This window comes from Silurus meridionalis, chromosome 20, assembly GCF_014805685.1.
Source record: "Silurus meridionalis isolate SWU-2019-XX chromosome 20, ASM1480568v1, whole genome shotgun sequence".
NCBI classification, from domain to species: Eukaryota; Metazoa; Chordata; class Actinopteri; order Siluriformes; family Siluridae; genus Silurus; species Silurus meridionalis.
Window position 1 is genome coordinate 13,830,523 of NC_060903.1, and position 22,274 is coordinate 13,852,796.

Here is a 22,274-nt window from a genome sequence, read left to right on the forward strand (position 1 = left end):
ATTTATAGACATTTCTTTGTCTGGTTGTCTGTTTAAATCCCTGGTTCTGTCTTTGTCATGTTGCAGACTGTGTGAAGTTTTCACTGTATTTGTCTTCTGCGTCTTTGCATGGGTTCCCTCAAGATTCTCTGATTTCCTTCCTTCTTCCAAAAGATTCAGGTGGGTGATCCAACCCAAGCAGACAATCATTTTGATGCAGATCCCAGAGCTTCACACCGTTTCTGTGTGAAGCTCTCATATCTGCATTAAAATGATTGGTGGCATGGATTGGATCACCCACCTGAATCTTTTGGATCTTCTGACAGGAAGGGTGTGGTAATTCAAAACACCACTGTTCAATGAATATGATGAGCAGTAAATCATTTTAGAGATATCTCAAAGCAACAAGGTATCACTCCTGGATAAACAGAACGTATATAAATATATTTCACACTATTTGATTTTTTATTTCAGGTTTATTTGTATACTTCTTTTTAACAATGGACAAAGCAGCTTCACAGAGATAAAGAGGTTATACGTTTAGGTTTATCCCTAACGAGCGAACCAGTGACGAGTAGCAAGGAACAAGTCCCTGAGATTGCATGAGGAAGAAACTGACTAAAAAATGAACCCATCCTGATCTGGGTGGCAACGAATGTCCATTTATTATAGTCCTATCATTGCTGAGGTATAATATTTAGTGATAGGTGCGTAAATGCAGAACTGTTCATGCAAACTGGGGTCCTTGACCATTGTAGTAGACTGCTGATATTAAGTTCAAATCCATGCTCAAAGTTCTTGGGTTCCTCAAAAAGTTAATGGATCTTTAAGCTGTTGATGTGGAACCATCCCAGCCAATGAATGAGAACTCCATGGAGAGGGAAGGTGTGAGGATGGATCAGGCAGATCCGAAGAGAAGAAATGGACAGGAACACGGTTCCTCAGGAGCATGTTTATCTTGACAGGGAAAGAAAAAAGGGATTCAATGATTTAATGAGTGCAGTTGAGCTGGTCCAGACTCCACATGTTTGTGTAAAACCTAATGATCTGGGTTAGACCAAGTCCATTTGTGTGTTGTCTGAACATATGTTTCAGTTGAAAGGATAAGACTGATTAAAAATCTGAACTTTGGACCATTTATAGAAAGGAGTTAACATGGGCAAAATCAGGAACTTGCTTAGAGCAACAGGAATAGCTGTCAGTTATGAATAGTCCAGATGTTGTTGCGCACACACCATATTTTCTAACCAGATTTTCAACTGATGTTTCCTTTGGCGCCTTGGATTCACTTTATTCACACCGGCATTGAGGTTAAATTCCGTGTAACACACACCGCCACCTGTAAGTGACAAGTCCCGCCTTTCATTCGGTTGGAGGTTCAGAGTTTCCTTCCATCCTGACCTGCCACCCCTCTGCTTCATCTTTTATTCGCCCTCATTCTGCCTCCAGAGAGCGTCCACGCCGGACCAGCTACACCTGCTCTCGAGTGCATAATGAGTCGGTTGGAGGAGATTTGTTTTCGAGCGCACAGGATGGACCTGGAGGAGGATTTCTTCCCGTACGTAGACGGAGGCGAGGTGCGCGCCGCGCTGCTCCGGAAAGAGGAAGAGCTCGTGCTCGCGGCTCAGCTCGGGAACGCGCTCCTTTCCGAGAACCTGCAGCTGAAAGAAGAGAAGAACAGACTGCAGGAACAGTACACGGAGAAGATCGAGGTAAGGCGAGGTGTAATGCCGGGTAGAAAGATCTTTTGGCATCTGTCAGAGTTTCCACTTGTTACAGTCACCAGGGAACTTTCAGGGGAACAGAAATGAGGTTTCCCTTTTGCTTCACGTTTTGCTTTTGATTCATTGTTTGCTGCAAAGTTTAGGAAGGCAAAAAAGAAAGCTTGGGATGAAAAAGTAAAGTTGGGAATTTTTGCACTTGGTGCAACTTTACGCAAGATGCAACTGCTTCACCAGTCCATGTAGAGGAGAAGTAACTCATGCATGCAAGATCTTTTTACATTCATAAAAAATTATTAAAATAAATAAACTGTATTTATACACAAAAAAAAACTCAAACAATTGTCAGCTTGGAGCATCTTATAATAATGATTTAATCTTATAATATATAAGATTTAATAATATATGTATCCTACAGCAGTAATAATCGGAAGACTCTAAAACAATTGAATAGTCATAATCATCTAATGATATAATAATAAGAATTGTACTAATTTTCTGACCAGTGTTTTGTTGTTAGACAATTAAAAGCTTAACATTTTAAACCATGTAAAATGAAGTATATGAAATGTGATAAAACCCAAACCCAAAATGTATATGCTATAATGTGCATCTTTTAAAACTGATATTTAAGATTACTAGATATCTTTCATTTCTCTATTTTGTTATCCAACACTAATCATTTCTTTGCACTGCCTCTCGGTATATAACCACATCGCCGAAGCAAATCATGTGGTCAATTCTCGTCTTGGCACCACGTTCCAGTTTTTCCATTACTCTGTCATGAGATATGTCTGTCCCAGTGTTGTGAATGGCAAAAGTCTTAATATCTTCCTGATCATAAGGCTGCTAGAGCAACTCGGAACTCAGTAACACCTAAAAAACAGTTTAACGCTGTATATCTTAACCTTTGTAGCCTTTGACTTTGCATAGCTTCTTGAACTTGGGTTTGTAGGCAACAGTCTGATGGACTTGGGATGCTTGTGAAGCCTTAACACTATATTCTTATGAATAAACACGCATAAAAAATGTTGAATTCATGCTGCATAACCTTTTACAGAGTGTTATATGATGCATAAGGAGCAGTCGTATCCATTGAGCACACAGCAGTCCTGTAATCATGTGCTTTAATGAGGCATGACAAATGGCACATTCTTTGTTTTGGTAAAAGAGAAGAATTTCCCTGTAAAAATTTCCGCTCTGTACATACGTTATGTAGTTGTGTTGTTCACTGGGCTGTTTACGCAGGGCCTCCTCTATGCCAAGAGGTCCCTTGTGTTCAGACGGCCGGTTAGCAATTAAACCAGCTGACGTTCAGTTGTTTAGCAACCTGGAAGAATAATAAGCTGTACTCAAAAAAAGAACATATGTCTCTTGTTGTTCTTGGTAAATATATTATGTATCTGCTTGGCAGTGAGTGTCACATCAACCAAGACTGTCTCTTTTGCTTTAATGTAAATTTTACAGCATACTTTCAGTTTTTTATCAGTGGTTTAAAGTCGCACATGGGCTTTCTAGTCACTTGTAAAATTTCTGATTGGCAGCGGTTGCCATAAGAGCATTTCTGCTTCACAGCTCCTGTGGTTGCTCTGCAGGTTTCCTCTGGTTTACCCGTCTTTCTAAAACATACATACGTATGTGAAGTATGTAGATGAAATGTCAGTTCATGATCGCCCCTATGTTAAATGCATGTGTTAATGTGGATGTGTGAAACGCTGACAGGCTCCAAAACCTGACCTACTTATTTGTCTTTCTGCAAATGAATGAATGTATGAATGAACTATTTTTCCAATTTCATATTCCAATTACATTGTTAATATCTAAGATTAATAATTTGAGATTAGGGTTAAAGAACGACTGGCCAGTATACTGATCATAGTTGCTATCGCTCTGCCTTTGTTTCTGATTTCTATCTCCGTTAATATTCTGTTTAGTTCTCTGCAGCCTGTAAATTGTATTTGCAAGGAAAGAAAAAAGTCACTTCTCCTTCCAAAGGACCGATTAGAACTACTAATTCTCACTGTACCATGTAGATTGTAATTTAAGTTTAACAGCATTTAAAAAAAAACGAATTCATTAATAGATTAAATAAAAGATTTTGATTTATTTATAGATTCATTATCTGTATTTTCCCATCTTCAGTTTGTCAATGCCTACAGAAAGTCACAGAATGCGTTTTAAGATATGGTTTATTGATGATAATGATGGTGATGATGATGTTGATGGTGGCAGTGATGATGATAATGATGATGGTTATTAGTAGTAGTGCAAGTAGCAGTATGGTTGGGCTGAGGACTCGCAATTTATTCTATATTTACACCACAGTACTTTTGAATTCTGTTATAAAATCTGAGTCTCCAAGGTGTTTGTTCTTTTATACATTCGGAACATTTCAGACAGAGGTGTTTAGGCCTTTTAGCCTCTCTCCATAATTACATACGCCGACCAGGCATTACATTTTGACATTATAACATTATGACCGGTGAAGTGAATAACACTGATTATCTCTTCATCATGGCATCTGTTAGAGAGTGGGATGTATTAGGCTGCAGGTGAAAATGTCAAAATTAACGTGTTAAAAAAAGGAGTTTGACAAGGGCCAAATAGTGGTCAGTATCTATCAAAAGTGGTCCAAGGAAGGAACAGTAGTGAGCTGGAGACAGGGTCATCCAACACTCATTGATGCACGTGGGTAGCGAAGGCTGGTCCGTGTAGTCCGATCCAACAGACGAGCTCCTGTAGCTCAAATTGCTGAAGAAGTTAATGCTGTTAATGCTCAATGGGTCAGAACCGGCAGCAAAAATGAGACCAAAACAATATCAGGCAGGTGGCCATAATGTTATGCCTGATCAGTGTAAAACCACCAGAGGCAGATATAGGAATGATTATATTGTAGCGGTTTGGTTTAGCAATAATTATTGATACGTATAACTATGGACATGTTAGCTCAGTGATTAAGATGTTAGACTTCTGATTAAAGGTTGTGAGTTTAAGTCCCCAGCATGACCAAGTTACCATTGTTGTTCCCTTGAGCAAAGCCCTTAAACCTCAAGTTCTTGGTTGTATTAATAAGATCATTGTTTCTCTGGATAAGGACAAAAGAATATAAAAGTCTCAAAAATGCAGTGTTATCTGTAATAAAAAAAAATCCTTGTTTTAGTCCAAACTGCTGAGGTTTTAAAAGGGATTTAAATGCTTCTGGAGATGTTGTTCTACACACCTTGCGGTGGTAACAGTTACTCAGCTTTGCTCTGGGGGGCATCACAGTTGCATGTTAGCAATAACAGCACAATCTGTCAAAGTTAGTGTCTTACTTAAATTTGCTAACCTCATCCTTTAATAATTAGCCCTCTAGCATCTGTTTATTAACATTTTTATGATATCTGATGAATTTAAGGAACTTTTTCACAATCAATTGCTATTCATTCAGTGGTTATTCCTGGATTTATTAGGACATCTATCAGTGTTAAAGAGGGTGGAATGAGCCTGTGTCTTAACATGTCCCTCTTTTTCCAGGAGCTGGAGCAGGAGAGATATGATCTGAGGCTGAAGCTACAGGGATGCCAGGTTCAGTGGGAGAGTCAAGTGGGCGAGCTGGAGCGGGACATCCGGGCACTGAGTGCCCAAGCTGAGAAGCTGACACGACAAATAAGCGAGGCAGAGAAAGAGAAGAGTCAGAGAGAAAAGCAACACAACGAGATCAGTCAGCAGATTCAGGAACAGCTGCAAGCAGTGAGTGCTACTTCTGTTTCAAAAGATTGAATCCACCGTGCCCTGTCTTCTAAGTTATTAATGACAAATGACCATTTGATAGTAAACGGTATTGCCTAGATGCACATTTCTATGAGTAGAGAATTCAGCTAAAAGAACAATCATATCACTGCTTACAGTGTACCATGGTGTGGTTCAGCTATGCCATTCTCTTGCCCACTTTAAATTTTTCTGCAACTGTTCCTGGTTACATTTGTATTTACTATAATGCTTCTTTAAACAATTTCTAAGAGTCCAAATGATTCTGCCATTATCACTCGCATTTAGTGATTGTGTGCCATACAAATACACTTTACGGTAACTATGTTGGTTTACTGAGTGATTCATCCGTCTTAAATATCAACCCGAGGAACATGTAGCTGACGCGTCTTGGAAACAAACATGCTGACTCAAACCCGACTGCTCAGTTGTTCATGTAATCTCAGCGCTAAAAATAGAAAGGAGAAAATGCCCCTACCTGAATCTTTTTTTTTTTTTGCCCTGAGGACACAGAGTCACAACACACATACAGCATCACTCCCAGCTGTGGCTTCTGAACTAAAACATGAAGCACGTAATAAATGAGGAGTGGCATTACTCACTACTGAAGCTTCTATACCACTGTTTTACCACATCACAGTTACAAAAGGCAAACAGACGTTTAAGAAGAAAGGTAAATGTCCGATATATAAAATACGAATAAGATAAAAGCGCTCTAAGCAGTGTAGTGTTGTACAGGTATGTGGATTGAAACTATTTGCACTGTAGAGAAAACAAGAAAGCATTCCTTTGTGTGTTTATTGTCAGCAGCATTGCTCGTCTTCTTCCTGCTTCCTTCCTGAGCGCGAGATCATTATTGAAGTATGTGGAGCATAGAAAATAAAAACAACATCGAAATTAGAGCAATTTAAACCGTCACCTTGAAAAGGAAAATTAATGATTCATTTTAGACCTATAGAAAAGTTTACTTGGTGTTCCCGAGAGTAAAAAAAAAAAAGCATAGGACATGACTGTGCTCCTCTATTCGAATCTAATCTCCAAAAAGTCCGCTTCTGTCAAGGTCAGATCTGGCACAATACGTCAGCGCATGTCGCTGGGTTTTCACAAGGACTTCTTATCTGTTTTATTGGAGTAATCCGAATGGCTATGGGGATGATAAAAGAGATGAATGCCAGGGCCTGTCTTTTTTGATATTTTTTTTTTTTTACATTGCTCTACTGCTTTGTCACACGTTCACGCATGTTTCCTGGTGAAATTCCGAACTCGTGGTTGTTTTCTTGCCAGAAATCAAAGTTCAAGGAAGCTAGTGCGTTTACAAGAATCGCTCCATCCCTTTAGAAGTCTTAGGGCGGAGGAAATAGCTCATTTGTGCCGTGCTTGCAATATGGATAAGTCACAGATTTTGAGCAGAGGAAATGCAGAGTTAGAGAGCAGCTTGAAGCATTGCTATAATATACCCGAATTGAGCAGCTGGGAAGAGGATATGCCTTTACCGGATGTAGTCAGTAACGGCTCTTTTATTTCCAAGGTGCCTGAGAAGGTGAGTTTGGAATCTCCTCAGTTTGTATAGCGCAAGACTGAGAAATAGCGAGTGAGTACGAAAAACAGAGGGGAAGAGAGAACTATGATGTTGTCCTTAGGTTACTCAATCTTAGAAATTTGGCTACTGCTTATCAGGCAGAAATGTGAAGGAGGATAGGCGTAGGGAGTCAGAACGTGTAGGAGACACCAGGAGTTACAGGGTCACTGGAAACAAGAGGCATCCATGCCAGGAATGCCGTATCTGCTGGTACCAGTGAGAGCGCAGACAGCCAGAAGTTTGTGTGTGTGTGTGTGTGTGTGTGTGTGTGCGTGTGCGTGTGTGCATGTGCATGTGTGTGCTGCAGTTTGGCCTTTCAGCCCATAAACATCCTGACATTCTCACATAGAGCTTTCTCAGTTGCACTGTTACTCTGTTGTCAAGCTTTTGTTTGATTTCTAGAGAAAAGGAAATATATGAGGTTACTGCCCGCCTGTGTCAATATATGCACACGATAGCAGGATGGCTGATTTAGTGATGCTTTTTGCATGTCTGTCAAAACAAAGCGGAGAGGTACATGAGAGGGAAGGACAAACTACCGTACACATTACTATATGTTTAATTTCACGACCATCAGCATGCTGACATTTCATGTAAAACAAACGTCTGGTGACAGAAACGAATCCGATAAAACATCAGGTAAAATGTCGGGCAACATAAAACTAGGCGGGTTTCATCGTGTGGTGCGTTTCAAATGCCAAAACACAACTTTAATAACATTTCCTCCCCGCACACCAAATAACCTTCAAGCCTGTTTATTGTTTTGTAAGTAAACGGGAGCTTTACGACAAATTTGTTACAAGGTTTGTTATGACTGCACAAATCCTCTTGACTGAAATCAAGCCGAGGGCCAAGCGAATGAGATTATAGTAAATTATTCACTATTGTGCTCTTTGTGACGTGAGAAGATAAATATTAAATGAAGAATCGCCTGAACATGGACAAATGATCTTAATTCACCATCAAACTTATTTTTCAGTGATTTAGAAAAAAAAAAACAAGCTTCATCTGAGACTAAAGGTCCATTATTTGATCATTTTCAAATGAACGTTAATTAAAATCCTGTTTTATCTTGTGTTAACTGTTAAAATGTACACACTTTGGGGGCAAACTGACACCAAAATAAACTTTTTTTCATTAAAACAATACTGGATACAATTTTTAAGACTTTTTAAATCTCTAATATGCGTATAGTAAAAAGGTCATTTTGTTTCGAGTAGAAGTTTCAGTGCTTGTAAACAACAAACATATTAATATTAGTCCCTGTTTCATATTCTGACCCCGATTCATCTGTTTACATTTATAGCATACACGCTAATCCAGAGTGATTTACAGTTATACCAGTTAGCTGCACAATTAAGGGCCTTGCTCAAGGGCCCAGCAATGGCAGCTTCATAATGGTGGGATTGAACCTGACTTTCCGATCAGAAGTCCAACATCGTATTCACTGGGCCACCCCTTCCCACTTGTTTGTTTTAGTAAGATGAGATAAAGATCGATCGGGATTTCCAGGTTTCTACTAAAAATGTCAACAGGATGTGCAATGGAAAAGAGAGCACTAAAAGTGAGGGGGATTTGTTTCACTTTAGATTGAAACCCACCCCTAATTCAAGCTCCGCCCCACAGGGAAGAAGTCATGCTTGGGTCGTCTCATCCTCTGTTGTTTCCTTACCTCTCTAGGGGTTTGGTCCTGACTGGGGGATTCAGCTGTTAAAAGCATTAGCACACAGTGAAAAGGCCCCCCACCGTGTGCTTATTTGCATGTTATGTTGCATGTAAAATGCATTATATCACCAATTTGCAAGTTACAGAGAACGTTTTCAAATGTGCTTATTTCAGGAGGGAAAAAAAGTTGCATTGTTCCACTACTTGTTTGGAAAAGAACAAAAACAGTGGACAGGCTCAGAATGGTCACTAGCTTTGTTTGTGGATTTCATTACCATTGAGTATGACTAAAAAGCAGGCCGCACACCCCGTAACCCCCCAGCTGTGCCTAATGTGGCATGATGATGTGCCACTGCCAAGACCAAGATGCCACACTCCATCTGCCGAGCTCGCCTTTGATCCTCTCTCGAGCGTGTGTGATGGGAGCTGACGTGAGGGGGCACAGACCGCCGAATCATGATCAGGCCACCCTTTTGTTTTATCATTGACAAACACACATAACTCTTTTTCACTGTTTGGTTGCTGAGGCACATTACTTGTGGCAGAAAACATAAATAAATATAGCTTTTTTTCCAAAATGTAATAAGCTGTTTTTATTGGAATTAACAAGGAATCCATTGGAACCTTCACTGGATAACTGTATGTATGGATGTAAATTTCCTATCAAGACAACTTTTAGCCTTTTTTCATGGTTTATAGTTTAAAATATAGTTTAAATTGTAATTGTAATAAATTGAGGATGTTGTTATTAAATGTCTGCATAGCTTGTGACAAACCTGTTTGCACTGCATAAATTCGAATTTTTTTCTTTGATCCGGAACAACGACTTGGAAGAAGTCATTGTTTCTTTGTATTTATGAAATGAACGAAACCCTGATCATCACCCTGAGAACATGATCATTACAGTGAAACTTGGTGGTGGTAGCATCATGTAAAGCGTTCCCCATGCTTACATTTTTTAGAGTTACATTTCAGGCTTTTTTTTTCCTTCCAAAATAAATGATGAAATTGCTTAATGTGTGTGCGTGTGTGTGTGTGTGTGTGTGTGTGTGTGTGTGTGTGTGTGTGTGTGTGTGTGTGTGTGTGTGTGTGTGTGTGATTTACATTCAATATTTAATTTTCTAAAGATATGATCTACTTATTTCAGCATGCTTCAACAAATGTCTTCGTTCATTCCATCCTTCATCCATTCACCTCCCTGATATGTGGAATTGTCAGGATTTTCTCCTTTTAAGAGAAATTCTTCAAGTTGGACATAAAATGCTAAAGAATCCATAGAGCGCATAGCGTTTTTTTTTTAAGGAATTCACAAAACGTTCTTTTAAAATCCTTGCATTGTTGTGTATGTTTTCAAGTTTAATCATTTAAAAAATGTGGTCAAAGTGCGAGGCCGAGACTAAACAAACTTGCGGTTGATACTTGATACATTTCTGAGGGAACTCAGATTTGAACTATTTTACCTGTGTGTACCTCTACCGAATAATTTTGGTAAGAATACGTGTTCTACTGATACAATTGTTTTAAATAGTCAAATAATATGGTGTCCTAAAAAACATCAACGACAGTCGTTATCATTAAGCAGTTTAACAGAATTGAAGATTGTGTGTCTGTGTGTCTGTGAGCAAGTGAGCGGTAACAGGTGAACTCCCTTGAGGAAGAAACATTGAGATTACATTGAGATTAACTCACCGTTGCACAAGAAAGCATATTCTCACATGATTTGCTTAAGTTTTAGACTTGTGTCTAAGAATCATCACTGTAATCTTGAAGTCCTTTCTGTAATCATCTGAGGACTCTTATTGACCATAGGTTTGTTCTAAGCATCTTCTCTATCCGGTTTATCCAACCTAGTGACTAGCCTATTCTTTCTATTTTGCAGCATTGTGGTACTATAATTTAAACGTTGTGCTAACATATCACTGATTACCACATATGCAAATAAGCTGTGTTTATTGTGTTACAACCTCACTGATACTGTTAACATGTCGATTCACTTCCATTAGGTGTTAATACCACATTTGTCCATGTGTGTAGGCAATGGAGGCGAAACTGGCCGTCACGGCTGAGCTGCAGAGCCTAAAGCAGGAGTTGGGAGAGAGGGGCCACCCGAAACCACAAGATGAGGAATTGCTCAGTGCCCTTAAAGAACAAGTGAGATATTCTTCCTTATACACACACAGCACCTAGTGAACTTTGCCTGATTTTCTGCAAAGAACCAGTATACTTTGTAGCTCCATTCCAGGCTTTTTGCACTTAATAACTGCCAATTTATGATTTTCTTTTGTGTTAAGGACTCTAGAGGTTCAATGGGAGATTGTCTTGTTTGTTGAAACAGAGTTTGCACTAGTTTTTGATACACTGTAGATTTACAGTATACTGTTGTTTTGTGTGCGTGTGTGTGTATGTGTGTGTCTGTCTGTTTGTGTTACATTTCTCCAGGTTGCACGGCTGATGCAGCGGGAGCAGTCTCTGGAACAGCGGTTGGAGACAGTGTGTGAAGAGAACACCCAGCTGAGAGAGAGTGTATCATCGCTGTGCACACGACTTGCCCTGCAGGAGCATCAGAGTAAAACGCAAACACAGCAGGTGCATAGAACACATACATACAGTCATATTGCAGGGAGCGGTATCGCCAAGCTGCCACTCTTGGGCCCCTGAGCAAGGTCCTTATTTCCAGTTTGAATGTCTTGAATTTTCCAGTTTAATAAACAATCGAGGTTTTGTGGTTATTTCTAATCTGGTACATTCCATGAAAGAATTTTCAAGCACATAAAGTAGCTTTTGTCTCACACTTTACATTTTGTATTCACACTGTCTATAACTTCACTAATAATCTGTATTAGCATTTAATTTATTAATTTATTATTTATTTATCATATTGCTTGGAAAATTTGATTTTACAGCAACATTTGTTGCTGTCAATGCAAAATAAGGCTTTAATCTGTATTGTTAAATCTATGTGTAGCTAGCAGAGGCCTGGCAGGAAGTGGAGCTCGCGAAAGGCAGAGCACAAGATCTCCAGTCTCAGATAGAGGAACTTCAGGAAGAGGTTATTCTCCAGAGGACTACTGATGGAGACACATCCCTGCTTTCAGAGATGGAACGTAGTCTAGACGCCTTGAACTGGAGCCAAGACAAGAAGCATGTAAGCGTCCGACAAAATAAAATTCAAAAGGCACCACTAAAAAACATGCCACTATCACTTGTAAAAATAATATATGTATAAATCAAAATTCATGACCTTCATATTATTAGGTTCTGAATAATTAATTAATGATATATGCAGTAGAACCTAATAATAGTAAGATCACAAAAGGTCAGTAGTATGGGACATAGCAGCCACACCTGGTAGTGTATTGAAAGCCAAGATCTTGCTAATTAAACTGGGGTGGAATCAGGTGTGGCTCCTACCTGATGAATATGAAAACCTGTATCCCTAGATAAGATTGGACACTTCTGCTTTGTTTAGATTTAGATTGATTTCATTGTACTGCTGAGAAGATTAATGCCATTTTGTATTAGATAGATACAATAGATACTAATAGATAGATACTTCTTTCTACATTCAAGCTGAATGAATCTTTTGTTTCGTCAGTAGGTCTTTGAGGGGATACTGTTTATTGCTCAGAACGGCTGTGAGTTTATCCATTGTTGTGTTATTGTCTCTAGCCTAGAGTTTTCCATACCTGCGGTTCTCATTTCTGATACAACTAATACTAATTGCTAAATGACCACAAATCAGCATAACAAATTAATTTGATAATCATGCCTAAAATGTAATGTTGTGACAAATACAGCCACAGGTAATACGGTTACAGTCTTTCGTCTTCTCTGGTAAGAAATTAAGTAGTAGGCCTAAATAGCAAGAACATTTATAGTGTATTGGTCTATAATTTAGAAGAATCAAATGCACTTGGGACTTGGTCCAAGTAGTTCCAACTTTCATGAGGATTAGATAACTTGCATATCAGTGTGACTGTCCAGTTGCTAAGCAAAAATAAATAAATAAATAAACCTTTGGACAAGAATTTCTAGTAATTTTTAAACTCTGGTGACCTGCTGAGATGTTATTATGTTTAAACTGTTTTAGATTGGACTAGTCACCAAATATTGCTAGCTGTTTTATAAGCATGTTTGTAAACTCACAGCGTGCCCTTTTGACCAAGCATTGGATTAAATTTAAGGCGTTCCTCAAGGTTCTGTGTTTTTCCAACGTTGTTAAATTAGTTAGCTAATTAGCTAAGGCAACAAAATTATACTATATGGACAAAGGCAATGAAATTTCCAGCCATACATGGTACTTCTGAAAGCTGTTACCTCTAAGCTGAAGGCACATAATTGTATAGGATGTCTTTGGATGTGGTAGCATTCATTTTTCTCTGCACTTGCAATAGGAGACCCAAACATGACAATGCCCCTGTACTCAAAGAGAGCTCCATGAAGATATGCATTACATGGTTTGGAGTGAAAGATTTTGAATGGCCTGCTAAAGAGATCTAAACTCAACCTTATTGAACACCTTTGGGATGAATTGGAACACTGACTGCACCCCAGGCCTCCTCATTCTGCATCAATACCTAACCTCACTAATTCCCTTTCTTGGCGGAATGAGCTAAACGTATATCTCTAAGTAAATCTCCACAGCCACACTCAAAACCATAAAACCATAATAGACCATCTTTCAAGAAGGGTAAAAAAAATTATAATAGCAAATTCTGCCTGGAATGTGGAATGGGATGTTGAAAAACAAAGTGCATACAAATCTTTTGGCCAGTTGTCCACAAACATTTGTCCTTATAGTGTATCAAGATTTTTTTTCTCTACATCCTGGCAATGTCAGACTTGCCATTGTACATGATGCATGCATACAAATTTTCTGCCAATTCCAGGACTTGACTGCCGCAATTTTAGGATTGTCAGGGTGACTCAGGACCTCAGAAACGTCAATAAGAATGGAATCTTACACATTTTTAGCCTTAAATACCTAGCATTTTGCATTTTTGTGTGTTATATTAGTGGACTATTGTATTGATTGGTTCAATTTTACCAAAAATAAACCCACTTTCTTGAAGCTCAGAAAATATTTACAACCTTGGGGACATAAACTCAAAAAGAATAATTCTAATAACTGAAGTGAGCCACCTAGAAAATCAGATTGAGCAGCTGTATGAAAACACATTTTACATATTTAACCCAGATAAGTATTTTCACATTCGGTTTAAGTCACAAATGAGGGAAAAGATAAGCAAGTGCAATGGACTGAAATGCAAAACACAAGACAGGGGAAAATGTATTGTGCTGTTAAAGTGTTTTCAGCTTGCCAAGACAGAAATATTATTCAAGTAGTTATAGAACGACACGAAAGCGAATTCTAATCTTATATTTATGCATTTAATATAAACTGTAGCATTGGTTCCGTTTGTTATCTCTGCTACAAGGTTATACTGCACTATAAATATATGTTGAAGTGTTTTCCAAATATGAAAATGCTTCACGAACTATGATGACAAAGATAATAAAAGCATTATAAAACACCTGAAACAAAGATTCCTGAGCTTCTTGCTAGAGAAGCTAGCTAGCTTTTTTGAGTATATATATGTACAAAAGGACTGGGACAGCTGACTTTTCCAGCCATACAGTGCATTTTTTCTCCAAAACTGGTAAAATGGTGTTGGAGGACACAACTCTATAAAATATCTGGATGAGGCATAAAATTTTCCCTTTACCTGAACTAGGAGATTCAAACCTTGTTCAAGCATGATAATGCCCCTGTGCACAATTTGAAGTGGCCTTCTATAAGAGCTCTGACCTAAACCCTTTTGAACAGCTTGAATTGAAATTCTGACAGCACCCCAGGCTTTTTTTTTTACCCTACAACAGTACCTAACTGTACCTAAACAGTATGGAAAATTTAACACCCTTGTAGATGAATGACCACAAATCTCCAAGAACACATAAAAAATCTAGTGGAACATCTTTCCAGAAGCGTAGTGGAATAGGGACTAGTTGTGGAATTGGATGGTTCCAATTTGTTTTAATCTTTTGCCACAGTTGGTTTAGCAGATATTTAAAGGATATATTGTATAACTCATAGTATAAACTTAAACCCTGAAATCTTGATAAGTAGTAAAACATTATTGTAGAGTGTTCTGTTTGTGCTCTTACTTAAGGACACTCATTGGACAAATATAGATTATGAGACTTTAGCCAAGGTTAGCAAATAAGAAACTATTAGTCTTTATATTTGTTTTAAGGTGATAGAGTAAGAAGTTTATTTAGTTAGCTTACCTCATCATTAGTTAACGTTTTTTGCAGAAATGAACGTCTTTGTGGGGTAGTGAGGTATTTTTTATTGTTCATGTTGAGTTCACTTTGAACTTTCAGGCTTCACACCAGTGCAACATAAGAACCTTCCCGAACATTGTTTAACACCGAGGTAGATAAATAACTTTGCATGAGGACAGGAAGCACCAGATGTGTATAGTGTGTATAGGGTTGTGGCTTTTCAAGATCACTATGGGACTACGTGTGTGTAAGTAATGAGCATTTTGATATCATGGAAAAAGCCATTATGCTCATCAACAGAACAGTGTACAATATGTTAGAATAATGATGGTAATGATTTACTAAAATTCCTTGATAATGATGTTAGGTTGTTGTACCTCATGTATAGAATTCAAGCTCTTTTTATTTTAAATTATTTGCATTCATTTACCTGTTGGCAAACCTGACTGGCATTCCACATGCCGATGATGCGATGGTGCTTGATGAGGGTAAGAGGGTAAATTGCTTGTGAGTTCATATTGCAATATAGAGAAATGAGCGAAGTGAGTCCTTTGACCACTAACAACATTTGGGCCATCTGGCATGAATTCAGCTAAGGTAACATTCAACAAGAGACTTAAATTCTCCCCATCTCTTGGAACTATAAGCAGGTGTTGATGCTTCAATTGAGAAAAGGCAACAGAGAGAACCATTTTGAAAACGATTTTGAAAAATAATAAATTACCTGATGAGATGAGGTGCAAACAATTTATATTTTTAACAAGTAGGCATATTCGTTGTTTCAATGGAATTTGTACCATATTGAACACAGTAAAATATATATTTTGTGTGGAGAGTTATTTATGTACATTGCAAAAAACATTAGATACTTGGTTACTATAGTTGTATCTCCTTTTATTGTCCACAAAGTGAAAATCTGTCTTTGGCTTCACCATACAGTGTAAACAAGGACATAGCACAACAGCTTAAATACATTAAAATGGTATAAAAATCCCCATTAATAACAGCAAGTAGAAGAAAACATTTACATATTTTTCATTGTGGTTGATATAATTATTACCAGACAAACAGCAATAAAATGCCATAGCTTACGGCGCTCATGCTGGCTAGAAGCACTAGCTTATTTACATGTTGTTTCTGTTATTGTTTATGTAATGTCTCTATCTCGTCCTGTCACTTGCTGGTTTCTTCACATGTCTCATTGCCCACAGCTTTTTCCATTTGACCTTGTAATTAGATTGTGTTCAAATACCCCTCTGTTTCCAAAGTATTATATCTAGTTGATTTTGTTATCGCCATGTACCAAGTCTTTGGTGTTTGATTTCCCAGTTTAGATATTTGTCATGCTCTCTTTCTTGGTTTGCATTAGTCCTGTTGTTTTGTTGTTTGCCTTCCCTGTTGCCTGTTTACGGTTTTGGATTTGGATTTGGATTTGTCCATCTGTTTCATTAATAAAATGTTCTTGCATTTTTCCAGATCCCGTATTCCCATTGGTCTATATTGCATCTGTTTTACTATATGGACGAAATGTCATCAACTATAATGGATTAAATATAAATCAAAGAATGAACATAACTCAAATTTAGAGGAATTGGATAAAGGTCAGAAATCACAGCTAGTGATGGAGAGTAGCTGTTTAGTTACTGATGAGAGATGGATAGCACTGAGAAGAGAGAGCTATTTTGTAAAGGAAGAACAATGAGACTTAACAAAAACCTCCTAAATTCCATCAATGAATAACCTGCCCCTAATGTAAAAAAAATCTAAATAAATGTAAATAATTCCTTAACAAACAGGCTGTATAGGTAGGATAGTTCACCAAGGAATGAAGTCTGGGCACTTTTGTTTAAGTTTAGTTTTTTTGGTTGAGAAAGATTGTTTTAGGGATAGGTGTACGGGACTCTAGTTATATAGCAGGTAATTTGGACATAGTATTAACGAGTGCAGTTACAGTATTAAACATGAAGTTACTTTGTAGACAATCTAGTCAGCTTTATCTCATACCAGACAAAAATATTTTTAAATTACTAAAGGTTGAAAATTATTCAATTTATTTCAGTTTATGACACATTAACACATTTCTGATCATGTGTATTTAGGTCATACAGGAAGTGAGCTCCATCCTAGACATGCTGCTTCCTGTTTCCCATGGTTCTGAGGTTCCATGCAATCAAGAAGATAGCCTGCAAGGCATGCTGGGACAGTTGAAAAGTTCAGCAGAAAGGATTGTGCGCAACGGAATGGTGCAGGTGAGCACTGTGGCCAGGCTGGTACATACCCACATGCACATGTGCATACACACAGACACAGACACACACACACACACACACACACACACACACACATGCACACACACGCACACCGCAGACACCCTCTCTCTCTACTAGTCACACATGCACATGGAAACAATACCCTAAACAATAGCTGACCTCTTTTTCCCCTGCTATCAACATTACCATCTGCAACCTCTTCACGTCACAGGGCATTTAATTTATTTCCATTGCGTATGTCCAGTAGCTGTTGATTTATAAAAATGTACAAATTCCTATTTTGGTATTATTTGATATTATTCCTATATGAAAAAGGGAAGATCAACAAAATCAGCAGTCTGTACAACAACTTTTCAATAAAAACTTTCTTTCGGCTTCTCCCATTAGGGGTCGCCACAGCGGACCACTCGCATGTTTGATTTGGCACATGTTTTTACGCTGGATTCCCTTCCTAACGCAACCCTCCGCATTTATCCGGGCTTGGGACCGGCACTAAGGCTTGTGCAACCCTAATGGCTGGGGTTGGTTCCCTGACCGGGGATCGAACCCGGGCCCCAGCGGTGAGAGCGCCGCATCCTTACCACTAGACCACCAGGGAACCTGTCATTACATTTTAATGAATGTCCAAAAAAAATTGGATGAAAAACAAAAAAAGGACGCAGAGACAGAATAGAAGGGCACTCACATCTGTACTCTTTGTTTTAGTAGTGCTTCCTATGGCCTGTAAGAAAGGTCTTCCCTCATATCAGGTCCATGATACTGATGTGCCATGTCTGTGTTTCAAGCGTCTTCAGGATCTGAAGAAGCCCATTGTGGGAGGAGACCTGGCTCTATGTGAGAATACAGCCTGTATACAGGAGCTGCGAGATCAGGTGACAATGCCTCATGTGTTAGAGCTATCAAGGGGCCAAGGGCTGCTTCTGACCTCGCTTTTGTCCTCGAGTTACAAAAATGCACTGATGAGCTCGGAGGAATTTCAAGACAAAGAGTTCTTAAGAGTAGCGCTCTTCAGCTTTCAAGAGTGGCTGAAACTAAATGACTGAATTATTGGCTGCCTTTTAAAATTATTTCGCCATTTTAATCATATAGTGAGTCTTTTCTATAATGAGTATCTTTTCTTTACTTTAGTTTTTCGTTCAATGTATAACTTTTACTTTTACTTTGATTAGGTTTCAAAAGAAAAAGCTGCTTTCTACTTATTATCTTCAAACCTGACGCACCAAATGATCAGATAGCTTTTTAGCATCACGCAGCTTCAAGGAGCTGATTAAAATTCTTAACCAATCTAAAAGATGTGACAGCAATAATAAGATTATTATTATAATACTCCTCACTGTCCGTCATCTTTTTGCTAATTACATTTTGTATTTGTTAAACTAGCATTCAGCTAGTCAGGTAACATTGTAATGTCAGAAGTACTTTCATGGGGGCTAACATCTAAGGAATAAAGCTGAGGAACAGCTGAGAAATATATCTGCTATTATGTCACTTTATCTGTCTTAATGTCTTAAATATTCGTTCAGATAGTTTGCATTGTCAGAGCAACTATCATGCTAGCTAACTTTTGAGATATCATAGCATTAGCTATTTTTTTTTATTTTATTTTATTTATTTATTTATTTTTAATCCTAATTGTAAATCAAGGCTATTAGCTTTTAAGTAATTACGTTATTCAGAGATCTAAATCTAAGAGTGTACAATTGTCCACTGTTACTTGATTGAAGCAACTGAAGCTGTGAAACTTTTACCAGAGAAAATGTGTGTACTGTTGTCTACAGTAATCTTTTATTTTTTTTGCATATAAGCACATACATTTACATCCGATTTAATTCAAATGCAATGTACATTTGATGGATTTTTCAATTCACAGTCCAGTGAACACATTTGACTCATGTTTACCTCTATCATTTCTTTTTTTCCATGTCAGAATGCAGAGCTTTTAAAAGAGAATGCTGAACTCAGACTTAAATCTGACAGCTGGAAGGATGACGAGATCGTTCAAAGAGCTATAAAGGACAGAGATGACGCCATTTCAAAGTACGTAAGTTGCTGTATTGCGTAAAGCATGTAAAGGATTTTTATATCGATCTTGAAAGGCTCCATAACACTGTGATGCACATGTGAAAATAGGTCAAACTTTATATCATAAAGACATTTACTCATTATCTATAATAGCCAACCACGATCCAGTATTCAAATGCACCATTGGTACAATATCAGCTGTCTAGCTATGTTAAATCGTTATTATCTAATGCTAAAAACATTTAAACAAGTTTCCATGATTTTAAAGTTCTCAGACCACAGAGCTGGATGAATTCTCGATTCTACCAGGATTATATTTCTGGCTGCAAACCAAATCACGGTGCTCAATGCTATAGGACTTGTATGGCGAATACTCCACGTTATAAATTGTGTTGTGTGTAAATTTCTGCCGATTATTAACATTTTTGGAAGGAGCTTCCCTTGACCAGCGCTCTGTAACAGTCATAAATAGATTAACTTTATTTTTTCTGACATGGCAAACAGTGTAACATATGGAGTACAGTTTACCAATAACTTGTACATGATGTTTTGCCTCTCCTCTCAATGCAGGAAAACAGCAGTGGAGGCAGAACTGGTGCGAAGCAGAAACGATATGATGTATTTGAACAACCAGTTGCTGGAGGCCATCCAGCGTAAACTAGAGCTATCTCAGGAACTGGAGGCCTGGCAGGTGGGAAAAGTCTCACACCCTCTCTCTCACACACACAAGAACAGTTTGTGTTAGAAAAAGGTTAGGGTCAATTTCTTCGCTGCAACTTGATGCTTCCTGTCAGACAAAGAAAAAGTCTTTAAAAGTTGTTAGACTTTAAAGGACATGTCACCCAGGACTACTATGAAAGGATTTGATCAGAACAGAGGGCAGGGTCGATTTCCTCACCTCCAGGTGAAGCTTCCTGTTATATGATAATAGAGACGAGACTAATCAGGTAAAAAAGCTATGTATGAGAGCTGCCAGGTATTACATTTACAAACACTGATACATTGTCACCATATGCCAATATAGGTATAATACATAATTATCACCTAAATATAATGTCTCCCCCTGCTGGAGCAGAATGAACATTGCAATGTTCAACATTTACAGTATGAGCACAAACATGTGCAGGTAAAATAAAAACACCATCAGTAGTATGAAGATGCTGCAGGCAAAGCAACTATACATTTTTTCATTACTCTCACAGAATTGTACTGTATTAAATATTGTATCTGTATTGCTTTTAAAAGGATGACATCCAGGTAATCATTAACCAGCAGCTGAAGAGCCAGACGGAGCAGCAGACGCAGTCAAAGAGGTCAGGTGGAGGCCGTCTCTCATTTTTCCGCAAACCGCTGAAAACATCGACCTCTGTGTCCTGCATACCGGAGGCCACCACAGTGCCCAAACCTGTGCCCTGGAGAAACTGGCTCAAAGTGGCTAAATAAACCACATTCACAGACAGGAGGAAATGCACAAAAAGACACCTGCACACTGCTGCATGGAGCGAATCAGCAACAGAATATCATATACTGTATGTGATTTCGCAAACTGTATAGTTTTGAGCTCACAAATAAAACAAAAACTATCATCTTTATGCAGCCGATCAGAAAACACTATTACGATGTACTTACATAAACCTAATTCTGACCCGAGAATCCTGAGATTTTAATCACAACGGACATTGTTTGTGTGATGATCAAATACACTGTATTTTTTGGTTATGCTCGTATTATTTATTTAAAAACAAGAGAACAAATCTATAATTTAGCGGATTGTTCAGGAAAAAACATTTTCATTGCAATGAACTGCATCAAAATATGCACGAGTAAATAGAAATGTGTTAATGTGCCTGCAGAACATGAATATTCTACGTTTGTAAATATGTAATAATATAGCAGAATAACTCAAATTGAGTTGGCTGTATTAAAAAAAGAAACACTGGTGGATATGAATGTCTAGGGCCTGTATGAATTTCAGTATTTAGCTCATGTGCCACGTCACCTCCTGATATCCAACTGATTCGATCTGACTGCTATCTTTGTACATGAGTGTTTTAGAAGTTTTAAATAATCTGGTACATCTAGACTTATACTTTATAATCACACACACATTCATACATCATAGTATTTTTTTTTTGTATCTATTGGCTCAAGTGTGTTAAAAAAGAACACAAGGATGAAGGATCGCTGCCCTATAAAGTTACTCCTAAACTCAGTTTAGTATTATTTGTAATATTGTTGTTATTATTACTATTCATTAGTAATAAGTTATTTGTATTGGTAAATATGGTTGTGAACGCATAGTTGTAATGTATATAATAACTTGTCGACTCCTGACTTACCCTGTAAAATAAAACCTTTTTTCAGCATTTTACATTTTGTTTGTTTGTCAATGCATTCGACCAAATGACACGTCTGTGGTCTATTGACGACAAATGTGTACTGTAATGTGTAATCATTTTGGCGTCCAAAGACATTTATTTATATATAACTTTATATTATTGAAATATTACCATTAAAAATCTTTAATATGAAATAAAGTATGAAAAAATCATTAAAAATTTATCAATTTCACATATATTAACTGGAAGTTGCATTATCTGATTTTCCAGAAAGATCTTTTTTCCCCCACACACATGCACAGACAGACAGACAGACAGACAGACAGACAGATAGATAGACAGATAGATAGACAGATAGATAGATAGATAGATAGATAGATAGATAGATAGATAGATAGAAAGAAAGAAAGAAAGAAAGAAAGAAAGAAAGAAAGAAAGATAGATAGATAGATACTAGGCTTTACTACTAGTATACTTACTAGTTAAGGAAGTTTTTTGTATATGCAATTTCTATGCTTTCAACAAGCCACTGAAGCATCAAGCATAAACATGAAAAACTAGACTGTCACTTTAGATCGATTAAAACAATTATTAAATGTTTAATTTTCATGTTTATGTGATTGTAAATTGCAATACTAACGTTTAATGTTTAAGGAGTCAAAAT

The 22,274-nt window shown here is 37.8% G+C and overlaps 1 protein-coding gene and 1 non-coding gene across 4 annotated transcripts; one reads left to right on the forward strand and one right to left on the reverse strand.

Moving 5' to 3' along the window:
- Positions 1-987: 987 nt before the first annotated feature.
- On the forward strand, positions 988-21,642 carry si:ch211-235m3.5 (BICD family-like cargo adapter 1). Of its 3 annotated transcripts, none has more exons than XM_046876863.1 (10): positions 988-1,691; positions 5,217-5,432; positions 10,729-10,845; positions 11,134-11,280; positions 11,660-11,839; positions 17,079-17,228; positions 18,044-18,121; positions 19,177-19,286; positions 19,842-19,962; positions 20,517-21,642. In XM_046876863.1, the coding sequence occupies exons 1-10, from the start codon at positions 1,473-1,475 to the stop codon at positions 20,712-20,714; spliced, it is 1,536 nt and encodes a 511-aa protein (XP_046732819.1). In that variant the 5' UTR covers positions 988-1,472; the 3' UTR covers positions 20,715-21,642. The 3 variants fall into 3 exon arrangements, with proteins under 3 accessions (XP_046732819.1, XP_046732820.1, XP_046732817.1); XM_046876861.1 differs by having other exon boundaries at positions 991-1,691; positions 18,035-18,121; XM_046876864.1 differs by lacking the exon at positions 18,044-18,121.
- On the reverse strand, positions 17,776-17,847 carry trnae-cuc. The gene has a single exon. It is a non-coding gene; the product is annotated as a tRNA-Glu (tRNA).
- Positions 21,643-22,274: the final 632 nt, after the last annotated feature.